Below are 17923 nucleotides of genomic sequence, written 5' to 3'. Positions count from 1 at the left end.
GGTCCTTTTTCTAGCAATTCTTCAGTAAGAAGTGAATTGTCATTGTATCATAACAGTAGAAAGAAACCTGCTGAAAAAACAAACCAATCATCTCAGAATACTGGGAAAAAAACTATTCCATTTAAAAGGCAGAAGAGAGCTAATGAAGGCAGCTCAAGAGCACAGAAGGTTTTAAATGCTAAAGATTCCGGTTGTTCCCAGAATGAGCCATTGGAAAGCGGTGAGGCAGACCCAGCTGAGAAGAAAAACCTTAATCCTTCTGGGTAATAATGTCTCTTATGTATACAATGTAGTTATTTTTGTTTGGCATTTAATAATTTGTCTATGTTATTTAATCATTTATATAGAGGCAATGTTAGCATAAACGAGTCTGCAGTCTGACAGACCTGCTAGTAAATCCACGCTCTGCCATTAACTGGGTGACACCTCAGGCAAAATAGTACTCTGAATGTTCCCTCATATTAAAATGGGGAATAATATATAGCACATGGGGTGGAGTGATAAATTTAATAAGGTAAACATTATTGTCGCCTAACAATCCCTTCCTTTTTTAAAATTGTGATAAAAACATATAACATAAAATTTGTCATCTTAATGATTTTTAAGTGTATCGTTTGAGTTGCTTTCTTTTAAATGAGGTTAATATAATTACAATAATCAGGAATACATCTTAATTCTTTTCCCCATAAGATGATAATAGTTAACATATTTTAGTGCTTACTATGTATCAGGTATTCACTAGATGTTTTCAATGACTCATCAGTCCCGACAACCTACTGAGGTAAGTATTGTTCTTATGCATTTTTTCTTTTTTTTTTTTTTTTCTTTTTTTTTCTTTTTCTTTTTTTTTTTTCTTTTTTTTTCTTCACACACACTGTATTTTATTTTTACAAGAGATAAATAGACTGACACCAAGCATTGTACATGGATGACCACAACAAAAGCAACAATGATTGCAATTACCAAACATGAAACACACTCATACTATGTCATAATATTGACATTCAGTCCAGTATTTTTGCTTTTTGATAGAGCATTCACTCATTCATTCATTAAAAAAATACTTAATACATATTTGTGAGAAACTGCAGGTGGTGGGGATGTATTGAAATAAATGATAGAGTGCTCTAAAATACATTAGTGTATGTCATTATAGTGCATACTATCTAAACAGTTCATTGAGTAGTGAATTTCCCCCCACTGATTTGTAATGCCCTCTCTGTCTTATATCAGACTTCCATATTTATATTAGCTTGTTCCTTAATATCATTTGGTTTTCATTAAGAATCTTAAGAGGTCGATAGGACAGGTGTTAGCTCTATTTTTACATATGAGGAAGGTACACTTAGGTTAAATAAATAGTGTGTCATTGGATATGTAGGTCTTTTACTAGTCCAACTGTTTTTACTTGAATGTATTAATAATAATAAATCACTGTTTTATTAAACAAAGCAGATAAGCCTTAGCTATAGGTTGAGAGAAATACTAAGGTATAAAAATTGAGTTTTTATGTTGAGTTTCTGAATTTGAGCTAGTACCCCTAAAACAAATCTTATCTTATGCACAGTGAGAAGGAGTTAGTCTAATGAGAAATATTCAAAGTTGATAGTTGCTATAGTATCTGCTTAAGAAAACCTGTTGGGTATCTGGATTCATAGAAAGGAAGATCTTTGAGACATTAGTTTAGTTAACCTGTATAGTCATTAAGCTACTTACTATAAATAAAAGATCAAATATGTAATTATTTTGGTATTCTACTTGCCATAAGGTGGGAAGATAAATGTTTGTGGTTACTCAGTGGCTCTCATGGAAACCTCAAAGATAATTTAGATTTAAAAAGCATGTTAACAGTATTATTGTTCTGTATTTAGGAAAGGCAAAAAAAAGAGACATTGTTACATTAAAATATGAATATGTCTAATTTGTCTAAGGAGTCTTCCTGATTAGAAATATTACGTGGAAAAAAATATTACATGAACTTCTGCTTTATACAAGTAACAGATATTAAAATTTTAACTTGTCTAAAGTGATATTTTTTGCTTCTTATAACCTAGTAACCATGGTCATTAATTAAACTACAAGCTAACACCCTTATTCCCCTCTTAAAGCGTTTAGAAAAAAAAAAAAAATCTTAAAGAGCTAGTGCATTTAAAGTATAAGAAGCAATTACCCTCTAGAAATCTTTGAATTTCTCTCATTTTAAATTTGTATAAGCACTTAATTTTTATATTATTTCTATAAGCCATTTGGAACAGAAGTTTACTACATTAGATTTTTTAACAGCTTTATTGAGGTATAACTTATATACAGTTCACTCATGACGTGTAGAATTCATTGGTTTTTATTGTATTCACAGATAGTGCAAACCGTCAAAATAGTCAGTTTTAGAACATTTTCATCATTAGGGTCCTTTAGCTATCATCTCCCTGTTCCCCTCCACAGCAACTCTAAGGAACCACTAACCTACTTTCTGTCTACAGATTTCTCTATCCTGGACTTTCATATGAGTGAAATCATATAGTACGAGGTTTTTTGCATTGACTTCTTTCAGTTTGTGTATTTTCAAGTTTTATCCATGTTGTACCATGTATCAGTAATTCATCCCTTTTTATGATTGAGTGCTATTTCATTCTGTTACATTATGTTTTGTTTATCATTCATCCATTGCCGGACATTTGGGTTGTTTCTACCTTTTGGCTATTATGAATAATGCTGGTATAAACATTTGTGTACAAATGGAATTGCTGAGTCATATGGTAACTTTACATTAATCCTTTGAGGAGCTGCAAGACTGTTTTCCAAAGCATCTGCACCATTTTATATTCCTACCAGCAGTGTTTAAGGCTTCCAGTGTCTCCACATCCTTGCTAACATTTGTTATTATCTGATTTTTTGATTCTAGCCATCCTAGTTGGTATGAAATGGCATCTCATTGTGGTTTTTATTTTCATTTCTTTGAAGACTAATGATGTTGAGCATCTTTTCATGTGCTTATTGGCCATTTGCCAATCTTTAGAGAAAGATTTACTCAGATCCTTTGCCTGATTTTTTTGGGATTGTCTTTTCCTTTAATTGAATTGTATGAGGTTTTAATATATTCTAGATACAAGTCCCATCAAATAAATGATATTTGATAATCTTCTCTCTCATTCTTTGGATTGTCTCACTTTCTTGATGGTGTCCTTTGAAGCACAAAAGTTTTTAATTTTGATAAAGTCCCATTGATCTGTTTTGTCCATTGTTGCTTGTACTTTTGGTGTCATATCTGAGAATCCTTTGCCCAATCCAAGTTCATGAAGATTTACTCCTATGTTTTTTTCCTAAGAGTTTTGTAGTTTTAGCTCTTAAATTTAATTCTTTGATCCATTTTGAGTTAATTTTTGTATATGCTGTGAAAAGTCCAACTTCATTCTTTTGCATGTGACTATCCAGTTTTCCCATAACTGTTTGTTGAATGGTCTTAGCACCATTTTTGAAAATCAGCTGACCATAGATGTATAGGCTTATTTCTGGATTCTCAGTTTTATTCTGTTGTCTATATATCAGTTGTTGTTCTAGAACCACACTGTCTTGATTACCATTGCTTAGAGGTAAGTTTTGAAGTCAGGAAGTGTGATTTTTCTTTTTCAGGAATATTTTGGCTATTCTAAGTCCCTTGCAATTCCATATAAGTTTTAGAATCAGTATGTCAATTTCTGCAAAGCTGTCAGTTAGAATTCTGAAATGGATTGCGTTGAATCTATTGGTTTGAGGAATATTTCCATCTTAACAGTGTCTATTGATCCATGAACAGGGGTGTTTGTCCTATTATTTAGATCTTTAATTTCTCTCAACAGTATTTTCAGAATATGTTTTACACTTCTTTTGTTAAGTTCATTCCTAAGTATCCCTTTTGATGCTGTTGTGAATGGAATTGCTTTTTAAATTTTATTTTTCGATTGATCATTGCAAATGTATAGACATACAATTGATCTTTGTATTTTGATCTTTATCCTGCAATCTTGTTGAACTCATGTATTTGTAGGACTTTCTAAGTACAAGATCATGTCATTTGTGAATAGTAATAGTTTTATTTCTCCCTTTCCAATCTGGATGCTTTTTCTTTCTTTTTCTTACACTATTGCCCTGGCTGAAATCTTTAGTACTATGCTAAGTAGAAGTGACAACAGCAGACTTCCTTGTCTTGTTCTTAATTTTAGGGGGAAAGCATTGAGTCTTTCACCATTCAGTATGTTATTAGCTGTGGGTTTTTCATAGATGTCCTTTTATCAGGTTGAGAAAGTTCCTTTTTATTCCTAGTTTGTTGAGTGTTTTTGTAGTGAAAAGATGTGTTTTGTCAAATGCTTTTTTTTTTTTTTTTGCATCTATTGAGGTGATCATGTGATACATTTTTGTTGTTGTTGATAAAATGTTGCTAGTTTTTTTTGAGGGTTTTTTGTTTTGTTTTGGGTTTTTTTTTTTGGCTGTAGTTTTCTCGTGATGTCTTTGTCTAGTTTTGTTATCAGGGTAACACTGACTTCATAAAATGAGTTGGGAAGTGCTCTTTTCTTTTTTGGAAGAGTTTGTGAAGCATCCATATTAAGTCTTTGAATGACGGTAGAATTCAGTGGTGAAACCATCTGGGCCTGGGCTTTTCTTTCTGGGTAGTTTTTTGATTACTGATTTATTCTCGTTATAAGTCTTTTGAAATTGTTTATTTTTCTCTTGAATCAGTTTTGGTAATTTGTGTGTTCTAGGAATTTGTCCATTCCATCTAGGTTATCTAATTTGTTGGCATACAGTTGTTTATAATATTCTCTAATAATCCTTTTTTTTTTCTTTTGACTCTGATGGTAGGACCTAGAGGGAGACTAGAAACTCCAGAAATAAACTATCAAAGAATACTTAGAAGTTTGGATGCTCTTTAGTTATGTTGCAAACATAACATTTTTTTTTCACAAATGATAAGAATAGGCTGGTAGACTGAGTCAAGAAACAAATTAAAACATAGGACTTGTAAGATGTGAGAGTGGAGAGAGAATTATGCAGTCTAGGAATAATGTATCTTGTTTGCATATATTTGGGGTAAGCTAGTTAGCTGGCAGCTACCATAGAGATGAGCCTAGGTCCCTCTGAGCACTCTGCTGTTCCTTAGTAGGCTGAGTAGAGGTATCATATAAAACAATTTCAGTTGTTTGTGGATTTTCAACAAAAACTGTGATAGATTTAACTGTGTAGTATACATCATAAGCTGCCTGTAGGTAATGTCTCCCAGTGCCCTCCTATCATCATGTCTATCTTAGTTAGGCCAGGTCTGTACCATTTCTTTTATCAGAATTTTTCAAATTAGAACTCTTGGTAGGTTCTAAAGTCAAATTTCCTTCCTGGACTAGTTGTAAGTTTTATTAGGACCTGAACAAGGTTATCTGATATTTGTTATAGCCAATGTTATATTGTCTACCCACCTTATGTAATGTTTCTAGAAGAAATATTTTTTGAAGAAATGTAAACAATTAAAAACTTTTCATTTTCATAGAGGTACAGGAAGCTCAAAGAATCAAGATAGTATGGCTGTACAGAATGTTCATCAAAAGTCTCAGATCAGTGGATATACATGCAAGACACCAGCAGAGTCAAACTTGGATTCTAGAGAGCCTGGGACTTCAGTTTTGGAAGGAAGGTATGCATGTGTTCTAAGGATAATAGGATTTACTCACTGTATTTGTTACCAATTGCCGTGTAACAAATTACTCTCAAAGCTTAATTTTAATTTTGTTAGTGCCTTGCAAACATTATTTCACAGTTTCTGTGGGTAGAAATCTGGGAGAGAATTAGCTGGCTAGTTCTGGCTCAGGGAATCTCATGAGGTATAGCAGTCAAGATATCTATCTGGTTTGCAGTCCTTTGAAGGCTTGACTAGAACTTGGAGGATCCACTTATAAGGTAGCTGGAGGCCACAGTTTCTTGTCATGTTGCTCTCCCCATAGGGGTATTCAGTATGGTAGCTAGCTGGCTTCCCACAAAGCAGGTGATCCAAGAGAAAGTGTGACTATGATGGAGGCCATAGTGTCTTTTGATGACATAGTCTTTGAAGTATTCCACTTTATTCTGTTCACTAGAAACAAGTCACTAAGTCCATACCACACTCAGAAGAGGGGAGTTAGAATTAGCCTGTACCTTTTGAAAGGGGCATCATCTAAGAATTTGTGGATATAAGTTTAAAGAGAGCATACTCAGTGAGCAAACCAAATTAACCTAGTCTCATAATATCTGAAGTCATACACCCTTTTTCAAAATGAAGGAATGGTAAATTATAGCAGATTCTCAGACTTTGAAGGGATGGCTAGGATTTCTTTACTCTTTGGGAGTGTGTGACCACTAGGCCTGTCTTGGGCTCATAATAGGAGGAAGAGGATCTAGGACTGGTATAAACTGAATCATCTCTGAACAATTTCTGAACTATATTTTAAATTGCTTGTTTTTGCCTGTAGTTTAAAAAAAAATTAAGATAAGCTGATTTATTTCTAATTTTATTTCTTATGATTTGATTTTTATCAAAGAGTGATATTTGAGTTGACTTAAATTTGTAACTCTGATTCATGAGTTAGTTTAAAAGGTTATAAAATTCAGTATTATCATGTTTGACAAGTCAAATGTGGGATTAAATTGTAGATTTTTTGTTTTATGCAGCAAATAAGTATACTATTAATATTTTGTAAGAAAAAAACTTTTGGCAGTTTTAGGATAAAAATGAACATTAAGGTAGATATATTAGATATAAATGCACAAATTTTGTGGTTTATCTTTTTTTCTTAAGTGGACCTTCTAGGCTCAAGAATTATTTAACGTCTGAAATGAGTAATTCAGATGTGGATGATAATGAAGTTCAGGAAAGTTCGAGTAAGTTATGATTTATTTTCTACTGTCTTGCTTTTTATAGTGTTATGCATGTGGAGTAAGGTGTGCTATGTTTTATTTAAATTATCACCAGTGACATTTCTGTGGCAAATATGTATTGAGTACCTACCCTTAAGAGCCTTACTTTATGGTTAGAGATTTCTAAGACCTTATACCTGGGTGAGAGAGGGAGGGAGGGAGAAGAGAGAGAGGGAGAAAGAATGAGAGAGATGAATGACCGTCCTTTCTTTGAAGTAGGGCATAATAATATAATTGGCACTTAAGACACATACTGCAGTATTTTAAAGCTGATAAGGGTATAAATGAAGCAAGATTAGACATATATTGATGATTACTGAAGCTAAGTGTTGAAGTTTTTAAAATGCCTCTTAATAGAGAGTTTTATAATTTTTTATGTCCCTGAAGAATGTGCTTGAAATATAATCTCTTATACTGTTTTTTTCTTTCCTAATTCACTAATTCTTTTTCCATTTAAATAGTTTCTTCCCCTTGTGTTTAGATTTACTTTATTATTTTTCTCCTCTAAGTGGAATGCTTTTTATATTTATTTTTCTGCTTTTTATTTGGTAAAGAAAAAGCTGAATTTTCTGGAGTATAGTTTTAGTTTAAAATTAAAGTTTTTTTTTTCCAATAGAGTGTTCTTATTGTTGTACACTCTGAATTATATTGGTGATTTTTCTTTGACCCAGGTGTTATTTAAAAGAGTACATTAGTCAAGAGTTTGGTCTCCAGAGTCAGGAACCTGGGATTGAATCTAGCTTTACCACTTATTAGCTATGTTATCTTGAGTAAGAAATTTCAGTGTTCTTAGCTTCAACTTCCTTATTTGTAAACTGGCGATATCGATTCTAATTGCATAGATTGATACAAAGATGAATACACATTCTTTGCTTAGTTTTAATACCCGGTATATGTTAGTTATGCACTGTTGGCTGTTATCCTAAGAAGTTGTGTTTTGTTTTGTTCTTTTGTTAATAATTTATAGTTTCATTTCATTGTTCTTGATAACTTTGCCCTGTATTATTAATTCTTTGAATTTTCTTTGTGTTCTAGAGTATGCTTAGAACACATAAAATTCATGGAAGAATTTTATAATTCTTCCATGGATGCTTGAAAAAGAGAATATTACTTTTTGTGTAGAGATATGGATTAAAAATATATATACACTCATTTTGTTAATGTAAGTGGGTATGTATTTTTAATATACTTTGAATATTTATGAAATTCTTAAATATTTATGGAATATTATGGAATACTTACTGTGCATTCTTCTAAGGGAAAAAGATATCAAAACTTGTGGTATGTTGGATGTTGAGAGTAGAAAAATAAAGCAGGAATTTTTAGAGTGGGAAATGGGAGTTACATTTTTAGGTAGATGGGCAGAAAAGGTCTTACTGAAGAAGTGATAATTTGAGCAAAGATATGAGAGAGGTGAGAAATCAAATCATGCAGCTGTATGGGGAAATAGTGCCTCATGCAGAGGGAAGATAAGGGCAAAGGTTTTGATCAAGAAACACCAAGGAGGCTGGGAAGGCTGGAGTTGAGGAAGAGAGGGAGAGGGTAGTAGGAGATGATGTCACAGAGCTAACAAGAATGAAAGATCATATAGGATGTTAAAGGCTGCTATAAGGATTTCGGGCTTTACTGAGAGAGATGGAAAGCCATTGGAGGATTTTGAGCAGAGGAGAGACATGACTAACCTATAAACAGAATCATTGCGGCTGCTGTAGAATACACATTAGGGGTGGACTGGTAAGTTTGAAGGGGGCAGGTGTAAGGTTGGAAGCAGGGAGACCAGTTGGCGAGACATTAGTAATCCCTTTGTGAGGTGGTAGCTTGGACTAGGGGGTTAGCAGCGGAAGGTGGAGAGCAGTAGTAGGATTTTGTGGTTTTTTGTTGGTAGAGTCAACATGATTTCCTGATGGATGGGATGTAAGGTGTAAAAGAAAGTGAGGTGTCAAGGATAATGGACTTTAAAGTTTTTGGCCTGAGCACCTGGAAGAATGGCGTTGTCATTTCTTGATTTGGAGACTACTAGAGAAGGGCAGATTTGGGGGAAAAGAACAGAATCTTAGATTTGGACATTCTGTGTTTCATATTATTCTTATCCTTTGTATCCTTATCGTTTGTGAGGTCTGTTAAGGACTGCGAGAGTTGAAGTAAAGTGTTTGCTTTGCAGTGGTCTGTCTCTCCTATTTCCTGCAGTCTTTACTATGTACATTTCAGCGCTCTTACTGAGCATGTAAGTTTGCATATGGAATGTACCTGTTTTGGTCAAATTTACCTTCTTGATCATGTTACAACGCTTTTACTTTGTAGTCTTTTTTTGTCTAATATTAACATTGTGACTCCCTGCTTTCGTTCAGTTTGTTGTTGTTTCTTATATTCCTTTTCTTCCTTTTACTTAACCTTTTTTTACCAAACTAAAGCAGAGTGGCTTCAAACAGCAAGATTGAATTTTTATTTTTGACTTGCTCTGTCAGTATTTTTTTCCTTTAATAAATGTTTAACAGATATGCTTTGTTACTTCTTTGTAAAGTTGGTAGATAGTCTCACATACGCTAGCAAGGACTCAGGAACTTTCTTTTTTATCACAATGAACAACTAGTCAAATAGTAAAAGTCTTTTGAGTCACAATCTTTTTTTCCTTAAAACTATTTGGCTATTGCTCTTTTATCTCATGATAGCTAATGCTTATGAGTAGATATTGTAAGCCAGCCTTACTTCTTTTTTCCTTTGTAAATAACCTGTTTCTTCCATTTTCATGCTTATTAGGCTTTGTTAGTCTTTGAAATTCTGGAGTTGTCTCTGTGTTTTGCTTTGTTTTGTTTTATACTTTTCTGGGAAATAATTTTAAATTTACTCAAATACCATATCCCCTTCATCCAGTTTCCATAATTGTCAACATTTTACAATATTTGTTTCATTTCCCTCCCTGCCGTCTCTACATAAATGTTTATACATGTTTGTTAGTCTTTTTTTTGGACTGTTCGAGTGGAAGTCGCATACATATTATCATGTGTGAGTATGTGCAGACATGATGCAAGACAAGAACATAATCACTCTTCATCCACGTCAGGAAATCAGCATTAATATAACACTAGTCTTCCTTCACTGACTCCATGCAGATTTCACCAGCAGTTCCATCAGTGTTCCTTTTTCTCTCTGGTTCAGGATCCAATCTAGGATCATGGATTGTGTTTGGGTGTCATGTCCCTTCAGTTTCCTTCAGTAAGGAATAGTTCTTTAGTCTTCTTCTAACTTTCCTGACCTTGACACTTTTTTAAAGAGTACAAGCTTTTCATTCTTTAGAATGACCTTCAACCTGGGTGTCTCTAATATTTCCTCATGATCAGATGCGAGCCATGCATATTTGACAGAAATACTACAGAAATGATGCTGTGTTCTTTGTGCATCACATTAGGAGGCACACAGTGCTGACTCATCTTCTACTAGTGATTTTATTTATTTAATTTTAAAATAAATTTATTTTATTTATTTATTTTTGGCTGTGTTGGGTCTTTGTTGCTGCGTGCTAGCTTTCTCTAGTTGCAGCGAGTGGAAGCTACTCTTCATTGCGGTGTGCAGGCTTCTCATTGCGGTGGCTTCTCTTGTTTCAGAGCATGGGCTCTAGGTGTGCGGGCTTCAGTAGCTGTGGCACACGGGCTTAGTTGCCCCGCGGCATGTGGGATCTTCCCAGACCAGGGCTCGAACCAGTGTCCCCTGCATTGGCAGGTGGATTCTTAACCACTGCGTCACCAGGGAAGCCCCTCTACTAGTGATTTTAATCTTCATCACCTGTTCAAGTTATTGTCTGCCAGGTTTCTCCACTCAGGGTTTTTCTCTTTGGTAATTGATAAGTATTTTGTGGAACGATATCCTATTTTAATAACTTGTTCCTTTTCAAACCTCTGCACCAATATTAGCATCTTTTGAATATTCCCACCTGAATCCACTAATGGTGGTACCAAATTACTATTTTCTATTTCCCTAATTTCTTCTCTATTAATTAGTTGGCATTCTATAAGAAATAGTTTTACTTACTCCTTCCCCATTTATTTATTCATTATTCATTTATTTATATTATTATGGACTACTACTGGGTTCCTATTTTATTCACTGGGTTATAATCTTTATCATTTATTCTGGTACTCAAATTGTGCCAGATTTGGCCAGGAGGAGACATCCTTTCAACTGGTTCCTGAGACCTTTTGTCATGTTTCTGTCATTTTTTGAATACTGTCTTATTTTTTGGCAGAAGATGTTCTAGGCTTCTTCCCCTGCCTCTACTCTGGAATCAGTTATTTCTCCAAAGGAATCTAGTGGAGGGATGACATTTAGAAACTTAGATCCGGGTGCTTGGTGTACTCATTGTTACTGGGATATCACTGCTTTTAGGTTCTCTCAGTGGGCTGAGATAGGAAATAGATAAACACACACATACATATATATGTGCACTGTACATACACAAGCATCTGTATCTTCTTTCTGTATTTATTCAGGCATCCCTTGCTTTATTGCTCTTTGCTTTAATGTGTGTCACAGATTTTGCATTTTTTACAAATTGAAGTTTTGTGGCAGGCAGCCCTGATCAAACAAGTCACTTGGCACCATTTTCCAATGGCATTTGCTCACTTAGTATCTCTGTGTCACATTTTGGTAATTCACACAATATTTCATTATTATTATATTATGGTAATCTGTGATCAGTGATCTTTGTTACTATTGTAAAAAAAAAATTACAACTTGCAGAAGGCACAGATGATATGTAACATTTTTTAGCAATAAAGTATTTAAGATACATTGATTTTTAGGCATAATGCTTTTGCACACTTAATAGACTATAGTGTAAACATAACTTTTATATGTATTGGGAAACAAAAATATTCATGTGACTCACTTTATTGCCAAATTTGTTTTATTGCAGTGGTCTGGAACCAAACTCTCAATATCTCTGAGTTGTGTCTGTATTTAGAAACCATGAGTTCACATCGGTACCTCCAACTCCAGTCCAACATGTTCGACTTTCCCTTTTCCATTTTAATAAACCCTTTCTCAAGGATAGTGAGAAGACTGGCTCCCATTATCCTCAGTATATTTACTCATTTGCTTTGTTCCTTCTCTCGGCTCCAACAGTTGCCTCCAGAGCCCACTGCTATAGGAAAATTTCCAAGAACGACCAGCCCTCTACTTGTTACAGTGGGAAGTACAAGGGAAATTGTATTTTTTTTGTTTTTTTTGGAATAGCTTTATTGGGATGTACTTCACATACCATAAGATTAACCCATTTATAGTACATAATTCAGTAGTTTATAATTATCACCACAGTAAACTTTAGAATACTTTCATGATCCCAAAAAAGAAATCTTCTACTCTTTAGCTGAGAATGTAATGAAAACTTAGACTTGCTTTTCAGGAAATATATATTACACACAAAATTGTATCAAAAATCTAAGGTGGTTCATGGATATTAAGTGTTCTAGTTTCATATTGCTGCATAACTTACCATCCCAAACTTAGTGGCTTAATACAACAGTTGATTTATCTCTTATGGTTCTGTGGGTTGACTTAGCTTATTAGCTGGGCAGTTCTCATTTTGGCTTTCTCATGCATTTATAGTTAGATGCAAGCCGCTGGGGCTGGAGTCTTTTGAAATATCAGCTGGACTGGAAATCCACGGTGACTTATTTACTCATATATTTGGTACCCTGCCAGGGTGGCTGAAGTAATTGGGGGCTGGCCAGGCATCTCTTTTCCTCCACGTGGCCTTTCCACTTGGTTATCTTGGGTTTCCTCACAGCATGGCAGTCTTGGGGTAATCAGTCTTCATAATGATGGCTGTCTTTCCTCAGACTGAAGTTCCAAGAGATCCAGGTGGCACCTGCATGTCTTCTGAGGAATTAGCTTTCAAAGTCCCAGAATGTCATTTCTGCGCATTCCATTAGTCAAGCAACTCACTAAGGCCAGTGGTGATTCAAGGAGAAGGCAATTAAACTTTGCCTCTTGATAAAGAACAGCGTTTGTGCATAGGAAGGGAAAGAATTGATGGTTGCTATGTTTAGATGCTATTTATCACACTAAAGTTGAGAACTCTTGACCTAATTGTCACACTGCTAAGTAAATTCAGTACAGTTGCACTATTTACAACTTTAAGAATCATAGATTACATTATTAGCACAGTAATTATTCATTATCACACCTTGCATTTTTATCCACCAGTGGCTTATTTCACTTAAAGTTCACAAGCAATAGAAAACCTGTTTGTTTTTTCTTACTTGTAATTGTTATCGTCTTCAGTTATACTCACTGTAGCAAAATCTAGAGACATATTATACTGTTTTTCACTAGCCTTCATTTCTCAGCAGTGAAAAGCAAAGGGAGTAATAAAATGTATTGTCAGGTTGACATGAATGGATAAAGAAGATGTGGCACATGTATACAATGGAATATTACTCAGCCATAAAAAGAAACGAAACTGAGTTATTTGTGGTGAGGTGGATGGACCTAGAGTCTGTCCTACAGAGTGAAGTAAGTCAGAAAGAGAGACACAAATACCGTATGCTAACACATATACATTGAATCTAAAAAAAAGGTTCTGATAAACCTAGGGGCAGGACAGGAATAAAGACACGGACGTAGAGAATGGACTTGAGGTCATAGGGAGGGAGAAGGGTAAGCTGGGATGAAATGAGAGAGTAACATTGACATATATATACTACGAAATGTAAAATAGATAGCTAGTGGGAAGCAGCTGCATAGCACAGGGAGATCAGCTCAGTGCTTTGCGACCACCTAGATGGGTGGGATAAGGAGGGTGGGAGGCAGACACAAGAGGGAGGGGATATGGGGATATATGTATGCATATAGCTGACTCACTTTGTTATATAGCAGAAACTAACACAACATTGTAAAGCAATTATACTCCAATAAAGATGTTATTAAAAAAAAAAAGTATGCATCTAAGTAAAGAACTATTATTTTCTAAGAAAAAAAAATGTATTGTCAGGTTGAATTTTATTTTAAAATATTTATACTGAAGTTGACCGAGTAACACACTTTAACTCAACATGAAATTAGCGGCCATTGCTCATGATATTGCTTCTGCAATTTGCAGATGATTCAAGAGTAAAAAGGTCTAACTCAACACCAGAGAACAAGGTGCATCACAAATTAGGTAAGATTACTTTTCTCTTAATATTTTCATATTATAAAACCTTTATTTCTAAATATAACTTAATTTTTTTCAGGCAGGGGGAAAATATTTGGATTAATTGTTAGAGAAAGTAAAACTTCTATTTAGTTTTCATGAATTTCATGGTAAATCATCACAGGCCACTGAGTTTCTTTATTGTCCATTTATGAAGCCTGTAATCCTCTCACTCATTGCTCTATAGTAGGGAGCTGATAAGCTAAGAAGCTAGGGTGGAGAATTCTATAAAATGTAACTGCTAGGTAGATGGCATCCCTGACAACTTCTCCCGTTTTTTCCAGTTCACACCTAAACAAAGCAGTAACTAGGATAAGTAAGCTGGGAGCTAAGGAACCCACGGAGAGGCTCACATGAGGATTAAAACTATGGTTTTCAAAGAGATGTTTGCCGGTCAGGATTCATGGGACCTCTCACCTTTGTGGAACTGGAGTGGCTTTTTATTTCTCTCCCTATACTTGAGGCTTCTACACTTGTACCTGAAGAGAACCTGTAGGAATGAAGCTTTTTCTAATTGCTTCAACCAAAACCTCACATCTTGTCAGTATTTTGTAGACCCATGTGAAGAGAGACTGCTATACTTCTTGGTGCTTAATGCTTGTCTTGGAGTGGAATATGCCTAGAGTCAGAGTAGGCAAAGAGAAATAAAAGTGTCCCTGAGCAGGGGCTCCAGCAACCCAAGAGAGGAAAATCAAGAATTATGCCTAGCAACAGTAGGCAGCTTCTGGTGTGCTAGAACCGTTGTAGTAGATGGATAACAATTTTAACAATGAAGGAAATATGAGTACTGTCAGATCTAGTTATATCATAGAAGGCTTTCTGGTTGCTAAAGCATAATTTTTCAGTTTAAAAAGTCAGTACATGAACTGAAAGTAAAGATATTTTCTCTTGAGAGCTGAATTAGTAGCTGGTATTGACATTGAAGAAATTCATCAGAACAGAAATATAAAAAAAGTTGGAAACGAAGAAAAAAATACACAGTGGAAATAACATGGAGACAGCAGATAAAACATGCAAATAACAGGATTTCCAGAAAAAAGAAACAGATGGAGGAATGAAAACAGTTAAAGAAAGTACTAGTTAAAACTTCCCTGGAGTAAAGATAGGCTTGATCTGCAATTTGAGAAAGTTTACCAACTGCCAGAGAGAATTAATGAAAAAGATACATCTCTAGACATAAGTGAATAAAATTCCTGAATTTCAAGGATAGAGGAAAGCTTCCAGACAGAAAAGTTACATATAAAAGAGAAAAAAAAAAAAACAAAAACAAAACCTGACTACCACAACTCATGTATGTAACTCTGGAAGAATAAAATAATATATATAGCCTACTTTCAGAAATGTATTACAGAGGCGGGCATGGTCAAGATGGCATACTAGGAGCATGTGGAATTCATGTCTCCTCACAACTAGGGCACCTACCAGGCACCGGTGGGGGACCACGGACACCTAAGGGGACAGGATGAACCCCCAGCGACTGGTTGTTTCGATTATAGCTTTATTTTTCCTGATATATTTTTTATCTTTCTAATTTATTTTGTTTTTTATTCTTTGATATTGTACTGCTCCTTTTTTCTTTCTTTCTTTCTTTTTTTTTTTATGCACCAGGAAGCTTGTGGGATCTTGGTCATCAGGCCAGAGGTCGTGCCCGAGCTCCTGTGTTGGGAGCTGCGAGTCAAAATTGCTGGACTAAGAGAGAACCTCAGCCCCCACAGAATATCAGTTGGAGTGAGGCATCCCGGAGGTTCTCATCTCAGCACCAAGACCTGGCTCTATCCAACTGCCTGCAAACTCCAATGCTGGATGTCTCAGGCCAAACAACCAGTAAGACAGGAATACAGCCCCAACCATCAAAAAAAAAAAACCACAAAAAAATATGTTACAGATGTAGGAGCAAGGTAAAAACCCACCAAACCAAACAAATGAAGAGGAAATAGGCAGTCTACCTGAAAAAGAATTCAGAGTAATGATAGTAAAGATGATTTAAATCTTGGAAACAGAATGGAGAAAATACAAGAAACATTTAACAAGGATCTAGAAGAACTAAAGAGCAAACAAACAGTGACGAACAACACAATTACTGAAATTAAAAATACTGTAGAAGGAATCAGTAGCAGAATAACTGAGACAGAAAAACAGACAAGTGAGCTAGAAGATAAAATGGTGGAAATAACTGTCAGGGAGCATAATAAAGAAAAAAGAATGAAAAGAATTGAGGACAGTCTCAGAGATCTCTGGGACAACATTAAACACACCAACATTCAAATTATAGGGGTCCCAGAAGAAGAAGAGAAAAAGAAAGGGACTGAGAAAATATTTGAAGAGACTATAGTTGTAAACTTCCCTAACATGGGAAAGGAAATAGTCAATCAAGTCCAGGAAGCACAGAGAGTACCATACAGGATAAACCCAAAGAGAAACACACCAAGACACATATTAATCAAACTCTCAAAAATTAAATACAAAGAAAAAGTATTAAAAGCAGCAAGGGAGAAGCAGCAAATAACATACAAGGGAATCCCCATAAAGTTAACAGCTGATCTTTCAGCAGAAACTCTGCAAGCCAGAAGGGAGTGGCAGGACATATTTAAAGTGATGAAAAGGAAAAACCTACAACCAAGATTACTCTACCCAGCAAGGATCTAATTCAGATTCGATGGAGAAATTAAAACCTTTACAGCTAAGCAAAAGTTATGAGAATTCAGCACCACCAAACCAGCTTTACAACAAATGCTAAAGGAACTTCTCTAGGCAGGAAACACAAGAGAAGGAAAAGACCTACAAAAACAAACCCACAACAATTAAGAAAATGGGAATAGGAACATACATATCGATAATTACCTTAAATGTAAATGGATTAAATGCTCCCACCAAAAGACAGACTGGCTGAATGGATACAAAAACAATACCCATATATATGCTGTCTACAAGAGACCCACTTCAGACCTATGGACACATACAGACAAAGTGAGGGGATGGAAAAAGATATTCCATGCAAATGGAAATCAAAAGAAAGCTGGAGTAGCAATTCTCATATCAAACAAAATAGACTTCAAAATAAAGACTATTACAGGAGACAAAGAAGGACACTACAGAATGATCAAGCCATCAATCCAAGAAGAAGATAAAACAGTTGTAACTATATATGCACCCAACATAGGAGCTCCTCAATACATAAGGCAAATGCTAACAGCCATAAAAGGGGAAATCAGCAGTAACACAATCATAGTAGGGGACTTTAACACCCCACTTTCACCAATGGACAGACCATCCAAAATGAAAATAAATAAGGAAACAAGCTTTAAATGACACAATAAACAAGATGGACTTAATTGATATTTATAGGACATTCCATCCAAAAACAACAGAATACACTTTCTTCTCAAGTGCTCATGGAACATTCTCCAGGATAGACCATATGTTGGGTCACAAATCAAGCCTTGGTAAATTTAAGAAAATTGAAATTGTATCAAGTATCTTTTCTCATCACAAGGCTGTGAGACTAGATATCATTTACAGGAAAAAAACTGTAAAATATACAAACACATGGAGGCTAAACAATATGCTAAATAACCAAGAGGTCACTGAAGAAATCAAAGAGGAAATCAAAAAATACCAAGAAACAAATGACAATGGAAACACGACGACCCAAAACCTGTGGGATGCAGTAAAAGCAGTTCTACGAGGGAAGTTTATAGCAATACAATCCTACCTCAAGAAACAAGAAAAATCTCAAATAAACAACCTAACCTTACACCTAAAGCAATTAGAGAAAGAAGGACAAAAAAACCCAAAGTTAGCAGAAGGAAAGAATTGATA

The 17923-nt window shown here is 35.0% G+C and overlaps 1 protein-coding gene across 4 annotated transcripts in view; it reads left to right on the top strand.

The window, feature by feature from the left end:
- CENPC (centromere protein C) overlaps nt 1–17923 on the top strand; it is an 88939-nt gene that overhangs the window by 55274 nt on the left and 15742 nt on the right. For 3 of the 4 annotated variants that reach the window (XM_061191422.1, XM_061191420.1, XM_061191423.1), the window contains exons 10-13: nt 2–263; nt 5516–5659; nt 6797–6879; nt 14012–14071. In XM_061191422.1, coding sequence (XP_061047405.1) covers nt 2–263; nt 5516–5659; nt 6797–6879; nt 14012–14071 — 549 coding nt within the window. The remainder of the gene's footprint in view (nt 1; nt 264–5515; nt 5660–6796; nt 6880–14011; nt 14072–17923) is intronic. The other variant, XM_061191421.1, reaches the window with a different exon arrangement.

The sequence above is a fragment of the Eubalaena glacialis genome, chromosome 5 (genome assembly GCF_028564815.1).
Source record: "Eubalaena glacialis isolate mEubGla1 chromosome 5, mEubGla1.1.hap2.+ XY, whole genome shotgun sequence".
Classification (NCBI taxonomy): Eukaryota; Metazoa; Chordata; class Mammalia; order Artiodactyla; family Balaenidae; genus Eubalaena; species Eubalaena glacialis.
The sequence above is the reverse complement of the archived record's forward strand: the minus strand, read 5'-3'. Positions and strand labels throughout refer to the sequence as shown.